General features: G+C 40.5%; 1 protein-coding gene across 3 annotated transcripts in view; it reads right to left on the bottom strand.

Annotated features, from left to right (window-relative positions):
- Positions 1–9,024: 9,024 nt before the first annotated feature.
- LOC145344149 (coiled-coil domain-containing protein 91-like) overlaps positions 9,025–16,527 on the bottom strand; it is a 140,449-nt gene continuing 132,946 nt past the window's right edge. For 2 of the 3 annotated variants that reach the window (XM_080191030.1, XM_080191031.1), the window contains one exon: positions 9,025–12,331. In XM_080191030.1, coding sequence (XP_080047156.1) covers positions 12,209–12,331 — 123 coding nt within the window. In that variant the 3' untranslated portion in view covers positions 9,025–12,208. The remainder of the gene's footprint in view (positions 12,332–16,527) is intronic. The other variant, XM_080191033.1, reaches the window with a different exon arrangement.

The following is a 16,527-nucleotide window of genomic DNA, read 5'->3' as shown; positions in this document are numbered from 1 at the left end:
GTTCTGTTCAAAAACAGGGCATATAAAGACACAAACTCAATTTACAGACTAATGATTGGAATGCGAGTCTTTAAAGCTAATCAAGTCTTAAAGGTACAGACAATGTGAATGGAGAGAGCATAAAGCCCAGGTTAAAGAGATGTGTATTGTCTCCAGACAGGACAGTCAGTGAGGTTTTGCAAGCCCAGGCAACTTGTAGGGGTTACAGATAGTGTGACATGAACCCAAGATCCCAGATGAGGCCATCCTCATGTGTGCGGAACTTGGCTATCAGTCTCTGCTCAGCGACTCAGCGCTATTGTGTGTCATGAAGGCCGCCTTGGAGAACGCTTACCCGAAGATCAGAGGCTGAATGCCCATGACCACTGAAGTGTTCGTCAGCAGGATGAGAACAATCTTGCCTGGTGATTGTCAACTGATGTTCATTCATCCGTTGTCGTAGCATCTTCATATCTCCCCAATGTATCATGCCTCGGGACATCCTTTCCTTCAGCATATCAGGTAGACAACGTTGGCCAAGTTGCAAGTGTATGTACCGTGTAGCTGGTAGATGGTGTTCTCATGTGAGATGATGGCATCCATGTTGATGATCTGGCACATCTTGCAGAGGTTGCTGTGCCAGGGTTGTGTGGTTTTGTGGTCACTGTTCTCCTGAAGGCTGGGTAGTTTGCTGCAGACAATGGTCTGTTTGAGATTGTGCAGTTGTCTGAAGGCAAGAAATGGGGATGTGGGGATGGCCTTGGCAAGATGTTCGTCTTCATCAATGATACGTTGAAGGCTCTGGAGGAGATGTCGTAGCTTCTACGCTCCGGGGAAGTACTGGACGACAAAGGTACTCTGTCCACCGTGTCCTGTGTTTGTCATCTGAGGGGGTTGGTGCGGTTTGTCGGAACTGTCGATCGATGAGTCGAGTGCCATATCCTGTTCTTATGAGGACATCTTTCAGCGTCTGGAGTTGTCTGTTCCAATCCTCCTCATCAGAGCAGATCCTGTGTATACAAAGGGCTTGTCTGTAGGGAATGGCTTCTTTAACGTGTTTAGGGTGGAAACTGGAGAAGTGGAGCATCTTGAGGTTATCTGTGGGCTTGTGGTACAGTGAGGTGCTGAGGTGACCATCCTTCATGGAGATGCATGTGTCCAAGAATGCAACCGATTCCGGAGAGTAGTCCATGGCGAGTCTGATGGTGAGATGGAACTTGTTGATATCATCATATAGTTGTTTCAATGATTATTCACCATGAGTCCAAAGGAAGAAAATGTCATTGATGTATCTAGTGTATAGCATCGGTTGAAGGTCCTGTGCAGTGAAGAAGTCTTGTTCGAACCTATGCACGAAGATGTTGGCATATTGAGTTGTGAATTTGGTCCTCATGAAGAACTGGTTGTTGAAGGTGATTACATTGTGGTCCAGGATGAAGCAGATGAATTGTAGAATTGCATCTGGAAACTGGCAGTTGTCAGCGTTGAGTACTGAGGCAATTGCACATTGAAGCTGTGTTCCACCGGATCTCAAGGCACGTTAAAGAAGCCATTTCCTATGGACAAGCCCTCCGTATACACAGGATCTGCTCAGATGATGAAGATCGCAAAGACATCTCCAGACGCTGAAAGATGCTCTCATAAGAACAGGATATGGTGCTCAACTCATCGATTGACAGTTCCAATGCACTAGAGTGAAAAACTGCACCAACCTCCTCAGAAGACAAACACGGGACATGGTGGACAGAGTACCCTTCATCGTCCAGTACTTCCCCAGAGCAGAGAAACTACAACATCTTCTCCAGAGTCTTCAACATGTCATTGATGAAGATGAACATCTCGCCAAGGCCATCTCCACACCCCACTTCTTGCCTTCAAACAACCACACAACCTCAAACAGACCATTGTCTGCAGCAAACTACCCAGCCTTCAGGAGAACAGTGACGATACCACACAACCCTGCCATAGCAACCTCTCTGAGACGTGCTGGATCATCGACATGAATGCCATCGTCTCATGTGAGAACACCATCTACTAGGTACACGGTACATACTCTTGCAACTCGACTAACATTATCTACCTGATATGCTGCAGGAAAGGATGTCCCGAGACATGGTACACTGGGGAGACCATGCAGACACTATGGCAGCGGATGAATGAACACTGGTCGACAATCACCAGGCAAGCCTGTCCTCTTCCTGTTGGGGACCACTTCAGCAGTCATGGGCATTAGGCCTCTGATCTTCGGGTGTGCATTCTCTAAGGTGGCCTTCATGACACACGACAGTGCAGAGTTGCTGAGCAGAGACTGATAGCCAAGTTCTGCACACATGAGGATGGCCTCAACCGGGATCTTGGGTTCATGTCACACTATCTGTAACCCCCACAACTTGCTTGGATATGAAAAATCTCACTAACTGTCCTGTCTGAAAACAATACACATCTCTTTAATCTGTGCTTTAATGCTCTCGCCACTCACATTGTCTGTACCTATAAGACTTGATTAGCTGTAAAGATTCACATTCCAATCATTAGTCTGTGAATTGAGTTTGTGTCTTTTTATGCCCTGTTTTTGAACAGAACTCCCATTCACCTGACGAAGGAGCAGGACTCCGAAAGCTAGTGGCGTTTGCTACCAAATAAACCTGTTGGACTTTAACCTCGTGTTGTGAAACCTTACTGGAAACAGACTTCCAGGCACAGAAACATCCCTCTACCATTATCCTCTGCTTTCTCTCAGCCAATTTTGGATCCAATGTGCCATTTTGCCTTGCATCCTACGGACCCTTATTTTCTTCACCAGTCTGCCAGGATGGATTGCATCAAAAGCCCACCACATCAAATATATTACCTTCATCAACACTCCTGATTAACTCCTCAAAACATTGATTCAATTTGTCAAATACAATCTTCCCTCAACAAATCCATACTATCTGTATCTATCCAAGTGGAGATATATTCTGTCCTTCAGAATTATTTCCAGTAACTTCCCCACCAAGGCCAGACTGTCTGGTCTATAATTTTCTGGTCAATCCCTACCTCTTTTTTTTAATAATGTGACAATGTTAGTAGTCCCCCCGTCTTCTGGCACCTCACCTGTGGTCATAGAGGGCTGAAAATTACAGCCAGTGTCCCTGATATCACCTCCCTTAACAGCCTGGGATACATCTCACCTGGGCCAGAACTACCCCTCGCTTGTTGGACTGTGTATTGACTAAAATGTTATCCTGGGTGCTATCTAAGGATGTTTGGTAGCCACTCCATAACATCCTTGATCCTGGTACCATGGAGGCAACACATGATCCTGGAGTTACATTTACTTTCACAGAAATGTCTGTCTAATCCCCTGACTATTGAATCCCCCACTATTGCTCTTCCTCTCTTCTTCCTTCCCTCCTGTGGAGCTGAGCAATCCTTGGTGTCCGGACATTGGCTCTGACTGCGCTCTCCTGAGGAAGCATCGTCCTCACCAGTATCTAAATTGGCAAACCCATTAGCAAGCAAGATAAACTCAGGGGGCTCCTCCACTGCCTGCCTGGTTCTCTTAGATTACCTGGTGGTCACTCATTCCCACTCTGCCGGCACATTCCTAACCTCTGCCTCACAGATGCACCACAATGACTTCAGCCATCGCTTGAGTTCTGAAACCCAGAGCTCAAGCTTCTGCAGCCCATGGTACTTACTGTACATCTGTTCATCTATGAGCTCCATTGCTATACCATAACTTGAAAAACTATTTATTACAATTAGAATAAGTAGAATAATTTACCTGTCACTCACTAATCAGCTTCTTCCCTGTAATGAACTAAGAGTCAGCTACTGGAGGCAGAAAAAGAAGAAAAAGGATCTCCTCTCTCACCGAACTTCCAGCTTGGTACTATGTGCACCCATAGCAGCACCTACAGCAACCAAGCAGCATTGAGAAAGCCCTGTTTTTATAATTTTTGAAAAACAACTGATTCAAGCTTCTGAAAAAAATTTTAAGCTAACTACCTAATTAACTCGTTGCGGCTTTCAGACAGCATGTATAACCATGTAAGGCTTTAACAAGCTCAACTTATCTTGAGCAATTTTACTGCTAAATTAAAAGAAAAAAACCTGGAGCGGAATTTCACCACCCTGCCCACAAAGAACAAAGAACAAAGAAAATTACAGCACAGGAACAGGCCCTTGAACCCTCCAAGCTTGCAGCGACCATGCTGCCTGACTTAACTAAAACCCTCTACGCTTCCGGGGACCATATCCCTCGATTCCCATCTCATTCATGTACTTGTCAAGACACTCCTTAAAAGTCACTACCGTATCCATTTCCACTACCTCCCTGGCAATGAGTTCCAGGCACCCGCCACTCTCTGTGTAAAAAATCTGCCTCGTACATCTCTTTAAAACCTTATCCCTCACACCTTAAACCTATGCCCCCTAGTAATTGACTCTTCCATCCTGGGAAAAAGCTTCTGACTATCCACTCTGTCAATACCTCTCATAATCTTGTAGACTTCTATCAGGTATCCCCTCAACCTTCATCATTTCAGCGAGAACAAACCAAGTTTCTCCAACTTCTTCTCATAGCTAATGCCCTTCATACCATCATACCAGGCAACATCCTGGTAAATCTTTTCTGTACCCTCTCCAAAACCTCCACATCCTTGTAGTGTGGCAGCCAGAATTGAACACCATATTCCAAGTGTGGCCTAACTAAGGTTCTATAAAGCTGCAACATGACTTGCCAATTTTTAAATTCAATACCCTGGCCAATGAAGGCAAGCATGCAGTATGCCTTCTTGACTACCTTCTCCATCTGTATTGCCACTCTCAATGACCTGTGTACCTGTACATCCAGATCCCTTCGCCTATCAATATTCCTAAGGGTTCTGCCATTTACTGTATATTTCCTATCTGTATTAGGCCTTCCAAAATGCGTTACCTCAGATCTGTCCAGATTAAATTCCACCTGCCATCTCTCCGCCCAAGTCTCCAACTAATCTATATCCTGCTGTATCCTTTGATAGTCCTCATCGCTATCTGCAAATCCACCAACCTTTGTGCCGTCCGCAAACGTACTAATCAATCCAGTTACATTTTCCTCCAAATCATTTATATATATATTACAAACAGCAAAGGTCCCAGCAGTGGTCCCTGAGGAACACCACTTGTCACAGCCCTCCATTCAGAAATGCACCCTTCTACTGCTACCCTCCTCTTTTTGATCTCAACATGACTCAAATTATTTATGATGTGGGTATGCCGGCGTATGCTCTGTCTGAGGCCAGAACTCTCCATTCACCTGACAAAGGGGCTAACCCGAAAGCTTGTGAGTATATTATCAAATAAATAGGTTGGACTAAAACCTGGTGTTGTCAGACTTTTTACTCAAATTATTTACACATCCTTTCCCAGACTCATCATCCACCAAGTCCTTCTGACACAATGTACTCATTTAATACCTTGCCTATTTCTCCTGGCTCCATGCATAGATTCTCTCCCTTTTCCTTGAGTATTAAAGTTCATGGCATACAACAGTCATGTCAAAAAATTCATGCTTTGCCTGTTCACTTTGTGTGAAAAGTATGGCCTCCTTCAGGCTGTACCCTCTCTATGACTTCTTCTACGGAGTTGCAGGTCTGTGAGCAGCAGGCTGCTGGCACTGCAAAGCCAATGCTCCTACTGTTGGTGGTAATGCAGGTCCTATTCTGCAGATGAGAGTGCTGGTGGTCATTTCATTTGAGATCCAATTGAACACAGGGCCGTAGTTAATATAATACAAGATTAAGAGCTTCAATGTGCAAATCAGACCTCCAAACCATCAAAGCACGTAAAGTAATCAGGTAAGAAAGCAGCTAAGAGCTGAGTTCTTATTCACAGATTTCCCTGTCATGATTTTCACCTCCCTGAATTGTTACTGGGTTCTCATTTTCACTTACAAGTTCTAGGAACCAATGAAGCTCAAAGTTAAATTGCAAAAGGACATCAATATCACCCTAACTGAACAATGAATACACAAACTGACAAGCCCCTTTTCCCAGGGAGGTTGTAGCGTCCGGGAGTGAAATGTAGAAATTAAGGTTGAGGCCAATGGGATTCCATTCCTTACTTGCATCCAAACTCAATGACCACCAATTTAAAATGTCCTCCTGTGTCAGAAAAGAACTGGAGAATCGACTTTGGAGAATGTCAAGTTTATGAGGGTTGGTGATTCTGACAGTTTGTATAAACTGTATAAACAGTTTACTACCTAGTGAAAAATAAAATCTGTCCTCCTCCAGCAATTTGCTCTCAGCAGGTCCACTTCAATATCCTATTTAACTGTCACTGATGTTCAGCCACGTAACAACTGAATTGGAGCATTCTGCTGACAACTTTGGAAATCTATCCAATGATGAAATACAAGTTTGATGTAGCAGGCACTTCCACACTAGAGATACCTCTGAGTTAGAATTAATGTTAAACATTATCAGGAAAAACAAAGTTCAGAAAAGTTTACTTGGCTCTCTAGTTCAAGTGAAGTGGACACCAAGAGCAGAGGAGTGAACTGTAAAACAGATAGGAAAACAGATAGGAAGTTTAGAAAGGTACTTCCCAAAATGGTGCAGGAATTTTACGGGATCCCTCACTCCAGATTAAATGTGCCTCCAGTACCAAACAATTCAAACTGCTGGAGAGTAATTGTTGACACAAAAGGAAAACCCTTTCACCAGCTACATGCTCACATACTTGTCTATGTTATGGCATGTTACTTTCCACCTCATGCTTAATGTCTGGTGGACCTTGGAACAGGAAGTTTAAACAATTTGAAGAATGAATAGTTTTCAGTTTGTTCCTAAAAATAGTTGAGCACAGTGGATGGTGTTTATCATAGACCATGTGTGACAAAGCTGAGCTTAGCTGTCAGGTCTGCATGCAGCCGGAGGTACTTGCCAGCCTTCTGCTTTGCACCATTTCTTAAATAAACATGCAAATCTTCCAACTATCTCCCTTGCACAAGAAAATCCATACAAAATGTATAAACTGCTTCTGGAATCTAACCCTGAGGGACCATCTGTATGACATGATACAACTTAAAAAGTTAACTGGTTCATATGATTAATGCAGAAATCAATGCTTTTCCTGTAACTGCATTGCCTAGTAATCCCCATTAGGATGCAAAGAATGTCAAGTTTTTGTTTGGCGTTGAACCAAACAGGTGCTTATTTTGAAGGGTACATTACAGCCAGAAGCAAATATTGTACAAGTCTGATGGGAGAAAGAATGCACTGTCTGCATTACATCATCGCCACATAGATTGAACGCAATCTTTTCCCAAGGATACAATGATTGTCGATGTGCAGGTATAGTGGGACACAAGTAATTGAACTGTTAATGAAGACAACAGTTTTACTACGCATCAGAAATTTCCTAAGGTAACTCAATTTTTCAATATGGTTGCAAAAGATCAGTGAGATCTTAGAATAATGTTGTAAGTTTTCTTATTGATGAAGACAATACAGCTTTATTTGCAGAATGAAATTAGACTATTTCAACAAATTTCCTTACAAACCTTAATCAGCTTAACTAGCAAATGTGGTTTATAATGATGGGTTGATATCACACACATTTGTGTAATTGCTGAGATCAATTGATATTTATTAGCTGCAATATCTAATAAGTCTATGCTACATTTGTTTTTCTGGAGACTTGAAAGTTGTATCACAATTTTGTGTTTTCACCACTGATTCCGTCATTCCCCTTGTTACAGGCTGATTTAGATTGTCTATAACCTCGCCATTCTACTTGTTCCTGAGCTGAACTTCCAAGATCTGTTTTCTCCCCTATGTGAACAATCTACTTCCTCTATAGTAATTTCCATATCAGCCACTTCCTCAGCCTATCACTACTGAAGACTCACCTGATGAGGGAGAAGCGCTCCGAAAGCTCGTGATCCCAAATAAATCTATTGGACTTTAACTTGGTGTTGTGACACTTCTTACTGTGCCCACCCAAGTCCAACACCAGCATCTCCACATCATATCTCGACTGAAACCATAGTTTTATTAATTGCAAACTCAACTATTCCAATACTCTTCAGGTTGGTCACCCATTTTCAACCCTGAATAAACTTCACCTCATCCAAAACTCTGCTGCATGATCCTAACTTGCATCAAATCCCACTGATCCATCACCTTGGGCTTGCTGACTTATACTTGCTTTCTGAAAATCAATACTTCCAATATAAAATCCTCCACGGCCTTGATACTCCACAATCATGGCTCTATAACCTGCTCCTGCCTAAAATTGTCCAATGATTCTCCTAACTCTGACTTTTTATACGTGCCTCTCCAATTCACACCATTGTGGATAGCCACGCAGTCAGATGTACAGGCCCTAAGCTCATTTTTTTAATATCAACCTCTCCATCCTTCCTTCCCACTTCAATATCTTTGTCAAAACTTTCCTTTTTAATCAAGCTTTAAGTCGCTCTTCCTAATACATTCTTTGACTTGGTGTCAATGTTTGTCTCTTGTGTTCCTATGAAGCACCTTGGAACTTTTGCCCACACTGAAGCACCATATAAATACAAACTATTGTATTTGAAATTTACAAACCCATCATCATTCTTTGGTAACCACATGACTTCTCCAGTGCAATTTTAGATTTAGCTTCTAGCACTGACTTCTAACATTACCAAGCTTCCTGTCATGGTCTTCAGTTCTGCAGTGGCCCTGAATTAAACAGGATTATTACATAACATTTCTCATGCCTCACATATTTCCTTTTGCTATATGTCAGTTATGTAACTGAAATGTCAACTTTTTCCTTTTTCCATGTGCTAGATATTCCTGAACATTGCAACAATTTCAGAGGAATGACAGTGCTGACAGATGATTGTATAATTTGTTTGTGTCTGAGCGTGTTCTTCAGATGCTTTGCAAGTTGGTAGATGGACTTTGTATTGGAATCTCAAATCAGGTTGTCATCTTTCTCATTTATATGGAAACATGGTAAGATGAGGAAAAGGAAAGAAGAATAAAACAGAACTGGAGAACTGTCATTAGGTTTACCAAGGAAGCTTTAATTACCACTAAGCACTGCTCATCTTTTACCATAAAGTTTTGTTAGTATATTTTTCAGTACACCTTTTAAATTCCAAGGGAGTGATGATATGGAATAGTTGCACCCATTCACATATAGTGTGAAGTACAGTATATAAGTACATTCTATAAAAGCAGAGAAAGGTAATAAAGATTTCCGTATTTCAGTTATAGTATTCACCATCTCACCACAAGTGGACTCTAAAGTTTCTGCACAATACAAGATGCTGATGGCTAACTGGTTTTCATCAGCCTGCTTAAAAAGTGATATAACATAATAATATGCTTGGACTACATTATATTTTATTTCTACTTTACATGTGTTATCAACAGAAAGTCAATTTGAATGTTATGCCAGAAATTAATTCTATTTCTTAAATATTAAATAGTGACTTATTGGGTGTTTCACCTCCAACATCTTCCCGTGTGAAAAGCAGGTCTAAATTTTGAGAGAGAAATTAGTTCAGCACGAGCAGTTGTCCATATCACCCCATGATTAAAATACCAGGAAACTGCTTTTGTAATCCTAGCTTTCTTAAACATAAACAAAACTAGTGAAACACAAGCATTAGCCAAAATCAGGATAATAACCTGGTCACCCAATAAGAGAAAGGATATTATTAAACTAGAAAGAGTGCAGAAAAGTTTTACTAGGATGCTATTGGGACTTGATGGATTAAGTTATAAGGAGAGGCTGAATAGACTGGAACTTTTTTTTCTGGAGCGTAGGAGGCTGAGGGGTGACCTTATAGAGGTCTATAAAATAATGAGGGGCGTAGACAAGGTAGGTAGTCAATATCTCTTCCCAAAGGTAGGAGAGTCTAAAACTAGAGGGCATAGGTTTAAGGTGAGAGGGGAGAGATACAAACGTGTCCAAATGCGCAAGTTTTTCAGAGGGTTGTGAGCGTCTGGAACAAGCTGTCAGACGTGGATACAACTTTATCTTTTAAAAAGCATTTAAGATAGTTACATGGAGACGATGTATAGAGGATTATGGGCCAAATGCAGGCAATTGGGATTAGCTTAGGGTTTTTTTAAAAAAAAGAGCAGCATGGACAAGTTGGGCTGAAGGGCCTGTTTCCATGCTGTAAACTGACTCTAGTAACGTGCACTAATAACGGAAGTCAACTGTCTACCCATTTTAGTAGCCGAGCCATGCTAATGTAGTTACGTAAGCAGATTAGTTCATTTGTCAATTCGTCTGCATACATAATAAGACACTACTGAATTCTTTTAAATTTTCCATTGAAATCAGTGTAATTGGTCTCAAGCTTAATTTGTAAAAATCATTGAAAGTTGCCCCCCAAAAGAAAAAAGTCAAATTGTTGGTGTATTTGCCAGACATGCCGATCGACTATGTCAACAAAATGTTATGAGCCAAAATATTCTGAAGGAGGAGTTTTGTGATTTTGGAGCAGAGACTAGAACCAGCTATGTCTCTGGCATGGCACATCTCAACCTCAATAACAACACGAAAGTTCTTTAATAGAATCATCATTTTACATTTAGAGGGAAAAAATTGTGCAATGTAAATTTCATTATTTAGTATGGTTATAAGTTCTGTGGAAAGGATGATCCTTTAAGCAATCATCAATTATTTACTTTGCTTCTACAATTTTGCTACCTCCTTCAATTTGTACTGAGGTTCTCCTCCATCAGGTTTAGTGGTGGGCAGTGTAATTTCAATTCCTTAAAACTGCATGGCCCAGTTTTTGCCTTCAACAATGAAGCAGGGGTATTTGCAAGTGACCGCAAAGAAAATTATTCACAAAAATCTAGCCACCCAAGACGTGGATTTCCCCTCTCTTGACGGCAGAGTTTAAAACTGATGCCAAGAGGAAATCTTGACATGCAGCAACAGTGATGCCAGCCAACAAGTAAGGAGCCGATCATATTGAAGTACTCTCACACAGCAACCCTGGAAGTTAAGAGCACTCAATATCCTATTTTAACTTAAATCTTCATATAGTGAAATAAAAAATGTTGAATGTATTAAGATGCAAGCTAAAATAAACAAACTTCCAAGAATTGAAAAAAAATCTTTTTCAAAATATGCAGAATTTATTATGAAGAAATTTGACAATCCAAGAATATAAAATGAATTTGTAGGGCCAACAAGGGTGTTTAGCAGTAATTCTAAAGTTAGTACACCATTAAAAACGTTGCTACACCTCATTCAACAAGGTGTAATATTTCCATGAACTTTACAGCAAGATTAACTGCTCAGAAAGGCAAGTTTTTGTCAATTCATGATTGCCATAGAGGTTGAAGTTTGTCAAAACACCTACATTACTACCTATGGAGGAATGTGCAATAGTTAACAGCAGCATTTGGATTTTCACATTTTTCTGCATGTTTGTGGACTCCTGAAATTGCTACCAGTTTCAATGGAATAATGATGGTGAATGCGGACGGTTTCAATTCCCATTACTATCACATAAGCCAGGCCAATAATTTCATTCTTTTTTAGGGATGCCTGTGGGAATGTCTCACCTAAAATAAATAAGTCTTGCACATTACAGTGATTAACTCAACCTGAATTTAAACTGAGTACATTGAAGTACATTCTAAAGTTAATTCCAAGGCCACAAAAAATAAAACGCTTAACTGCCTATAGAAAAAAAATGTTATTTCTCAGAAGATGCACAGACAAGAATAAATTTACAAAACTAAGGAGTTTTCACAGCCAATTCACAAAGTTCTCTTTGGGCTAGGTTCAGATCCTTATTATCTAATACCCTTCAGTCTGATGCAAATGAAATCTACTGCCAAGAAACATACACCAGGTGGCAATTGAAAGTGATCTTATTATCTGTGTTAAGCTGGTACTTTTAAGTTTACAATGTTTGTAAACTAAAGTTCAACAATGCATATGTATATACAAGGTTGGCATATTTTGTGTTAAGTTGTTGTTTATAAACTTTTAACATTAATTATTTTCTTAAATCAGTATTCAACCATCTTGAATTTTGTCTGTGGATTTAGTTGTGTATAAAATAGTCTGTGATGGTCTATAAAGTTGTTACTGATATGCACACGTTTTAACCGGCACGCACAATAAGGAGTGGCATTTCCAAATGTACAGAGACAAAGTAGGTAGTGTCAGATTTGTTGTATTACTGTGTTTTTTGTTTATTTGCTTCATCTGTTTGATCTACTTAAAGTTACTTGCTGTCTTGTTCCATAGCTACTGGCGTATCTTCCAGCAGAGCAGATAACTGCTTCTGTGCACATGATAGAAACAGTTCCAAACTGGCTAGGTTACGCTGACGAGCCACTTGGTCAAGCTGCAAGACAAAAACATGCAAAATAAACCTCTGATACACACCACCAACCAAAATCTGATTGAAAACACCTATATGAAAACAGAACACTGTAGGTGCCATCAGCATATTAAGACAAATACATATACAATGGCATAACTTTCTTAAAATACAGTGGCAGAATATTGCAGTTAGTGTAAAGCTTCACAAAGAGCCTAAGTTGTTGAATTTTAAAACATTTTGTTCACTTTGTTGGCAGGGACACTTCTATAATTGAAAAGACTCACTTTATTATCCTGTTCCAGTTAATAAAAAATAAAAAGCATTAGCCAGAGGCTTGTGAACAGCAGAGTACATCGGATTAATAATCTTTTCCAACCTCACACAGTCATGAGTTGGTGAAAAAACAACCACTGGCATAGCTGCGAAAGCTGTATTAAAGGGTGTAACGTGGAAGTATATATTGTTTATTGAATCACATGTCTCAACTCCAGTGCAGAAATACAAAAACTTTTGAACCTATGGCCAATCTTTCCATGGTGCAACTATCCAGTTCTGATCAAACTAGTCAGTTATCCACCTACTCTGGGTCAAACATATAGTAAGAAGTCTCACAACACTAGGTTAAAGTCAGGTGACGAAGAAGCAGCAAATGCTCCGAAAGCTAGTGGCTTTTGCTACCAAATAAACCTTTTGGACTTCAACCTGGTGTTGTGGGACTTCTTACTGTGTTTACCCCAGTCCAACACCAGCATCTCCACATCAAACATATAGGGCAGACTTTTATGTCATAATTAACACCACCATTAATCTTTAATACTATCATTGCCACTCCTTTTATATGGTGTCCATGACATCTTTGTCATTTAATCTCTCCTGATCTCAAACCTATTTCTGACCTATTATTTTGCTCCACCCGCCTTTGTCACAGCACAAAACCCATCACATTTCTACCTCTCTTCAGCTCTGAAGAGAAGTCATACAGACTGAAAATGCTACCTTTATTTCTCTCAAAGGCTTCTTTCAAAGTCATCTGGCAGAATGAATCACTGCCAGAGCTTTCAAACAAGCACTAAGTTATAGCTTGGCTGCTGATGAGAAGACCTGTCAGGCCCTTCATGCATACCCATAGTCTTTGCATCACCACAAACTGCCCTTGGAGCAGCTGTGGTGGGGAAAGACCATCACCCACCTCCTTCTGGAATGTGCCATTACCAAGAAGGTCTGGAAAGAGGTACAGTGGTTTTTGTTGAGAGTCATCCTAGGCAGCTCCATCATGTAGGTCTCTGTGCTCTACAGGCTGTTCCCAGAAATGCACACTGAGACAAACAACAGTTGCTGCTGGAGGATCATCAACTTTGTGAAAGGCACTCTTTGGTCAATCGAAAATTGTACATCTTTCAGTGCATAGGGTCGTCCTGGACTGAGTGTTGCAGACTGGCACATTCAAGGTTCAGGGCTATATGCTGAGGGACACCCAAAAGCTTGGGCAATCACCACCAAGACACAAAGGGGAAACATCACAATCTAAGGCCTTTCAGTCACAGTACACTGAGAGTCCAGTAATTGTGTAGAATCCCTTGGGCTATAAGCTTAAGAACACTCAAGAAGCTTGACACCATCCAGGACAAAGCAATCCCCTTCCACAAAAACATTCACTCCCTCCACTCCAACAAGCAATGGCAGCAGTGTGTACCATCTACAAGGTGCACAACAGGAACTCATCAAGGATCTTAAGCATCACTTATCAAAGCCATGACTGCTACTATCTAGAAGGAATCAGGCAGCAGATACATGGGTATACCACCACATGGAACTTGCTCTCTAAGTCACTCACCATGTTGACTCAGAAATATATCACCATTCTTTCCCCGTCACTGTGTCAAAATCCAGGAACTCCCTCCTTAACAGCATTGTGAGTCAATCTACACCACAAGGACTGCAGCAGGTCAAGAAGGCAGCTCACCATTACCTTCTCAAGGACAATTAGGGATGGGCAATAAATGCTGGATTAGTCAGCGACATCCTTTAAATAGTTTTTTAAAATTCCAATGGACAGGGTGAACAAGACTAAATTACTTATTTTTGTTAATCATTTCATATGTTTGCATAAATAGCTTAAGGGATATGTAAATCCATTTCTGAAAAACAAGGAGATAGAAGGAAATGGTGAACAGGCAGAAGGCAAACCAGATATTAAGTGGAGAAGCATGTGTTGTTGTTGGTTCTTGTTTTTGAACTTTCCTAATTTCCTAGCCTTATTTTACAAAACTACACTGTCATGAAGATTGATGGAAGTTGATTTTAAGGGTTCAAAAAGAAAAAATTGTTCGTGCAGAATTTGGTACAGTTTACATACGTTTGAGTTTAGATTTTGTTTTAAATATTACTAAAATCATAAAACACATTACTCCCTTCAACAGCTTGTTCATTCAAATTATGTGACTCGTTTCAAGGTGAAGAATTATTTACTTATTTATATAAAGGAAATTGTTTCTGCCCTTACAAAGAGTCTCAGTATTTTAAATTATCAGATGCGCTATTCAGTCATGTAGAATATAAGGGTACCAATAGAAATTGGTATGAAACATTAACTCTGCACCCCAAGATATAACCAGGCAGTTCAAAAATAAAATAGATGTGCAACAAAACATCAGCATGCTTGGCAATAGAAACTATATGTAGTTGATATATATATCACTGAGTGAGAGGAAGTGAAATAATAAGTTATGGGACTCAAGCAAATTATTGTCATGTTTAGGATGAGTCAATTTTCTGGCAGACAAAAAGTTAATTTAATATTGAAAACAGTTTAATTAGAATGCAACTTTACTGCATTAATAGTGTCACAGTATAAACTCATCAGATCTGACTAAAATCTACTTCCTGGGTCACTGCAATGGGCAGTACAGGAGGAGTGAGTGTCGACATTCTTGCTACATTCTCTGAAATCCTAAACAAAACTACAAGCAGGCAACCAGAACAATCACAATCAAAACACAATCTCTCTTCACAGTAAACCAACTTGGAAACAAAATCATCAAAAGTATAAAGCACTACAGGTTGTATTGCAATAATACAGAAATATTTTATGGGAAACTTAAAACTTCAATGTGGTTGAATATGTATGGGTGTGCATGTTGGGTGGTAACCAAACTGAGTTTGGCTATGATATTCCCCATAGTAAAACTGCCTGCAGACATTTGAGTATTCAGAGGAACACATGTAGAAATGGCCACTTGGATGCAAGACCCCTAGTGGAACTAAGCCTTAAAAGGAATGTTCGTTTGTTTCTTCAGGTCTTTCTTGAAAATTGGCTCTTTAGAAATTTTCTTTCCTCTCTGGGTATTGATTCTTTACTGAATATTGGTTGCCTTCCAGTACATTAGGAAGCTGTGAACTCTGACTGAATGTGTTGGCAGGCTGTTTAATCGCAGTGGCCATCACAGTATAAGTCCAATCTTTTCTCGACACCCACACACACGTACCTTCATAAGACACTAAATTTCAATAAGGAGGAAGAATCTTAGCCTATTTTCTCCTCTCTAATGCGGCACACTAAGCCAACTGTAGTACCAACTTTTTGTTGCTCTGGCTGAGATCAGTAAACACAGTAAAAAGTCTGACAACACCAGGTTTTAGTCCAACCGATTTATTTGATAATAGACTCACAAGCTTTCGGGTTAGTCCCTTCGTCAGGTGAATGGAGAGTTCTGGCCTCAGACAGAGCATATAAAGCACAGACAGTTTAGAGATTACTGATTAGAATGCGAATCCTTACACCTAACCTGCTGTTCAAGACCTGAAGTGGCTGACAATGTGAGTGGAAGGAGCACTGATCACAGGTTACAGAGATGTGTATTGTCTCCAGACAGTACAGTAAGTGAGGTTTTGCAAACCCAGGCAAGTCACGGGGGTTGCAGATAGTGCGACATGAACCCAAGATCCCTGTTGAGACTGTCCTCATGTGTGCGGAACCTGTGATCAGTGCTCCTTCCACTCACATTGTCAGCCACTTCAGGTCTTGAACAGCAGGTTAGGTGTAAGGATTCGCATTCTAATCAGTAATCTCTAAACTGTCTGTGCTTTATATGCTCTGTCTGAGGCCAGAACTCTCCATTCACCTGACGAAGGGACTAACCCGAAAGCTTGTGAGTCTATTATCAAATAAATCGGTTGGACTAAAACCTGGTGTTGTCAGACTTTTTACTGTGTTTATG

This window comes from Carcharhinus amblyrhynchos, chromosome 6, assembly GCF_965287045.1.
Source record: "Carcharhinus amblyrhynchos chromosome 6, sCarAmb.v2.hapA, whole genome shotgun sequence".
NCBI lineage: Eukaryota > Metazoa > Chordata > Chondrichthyes > Carcharhiniformes > Carcharhinidae > Carcharhinus > Carcharhinus amblyrhynchos.
The sequence above is the reverse complement of the archived record's forward strand: the minus strand, read 5'-3'. Positions and strand labels throughout refer to the sequence as shown.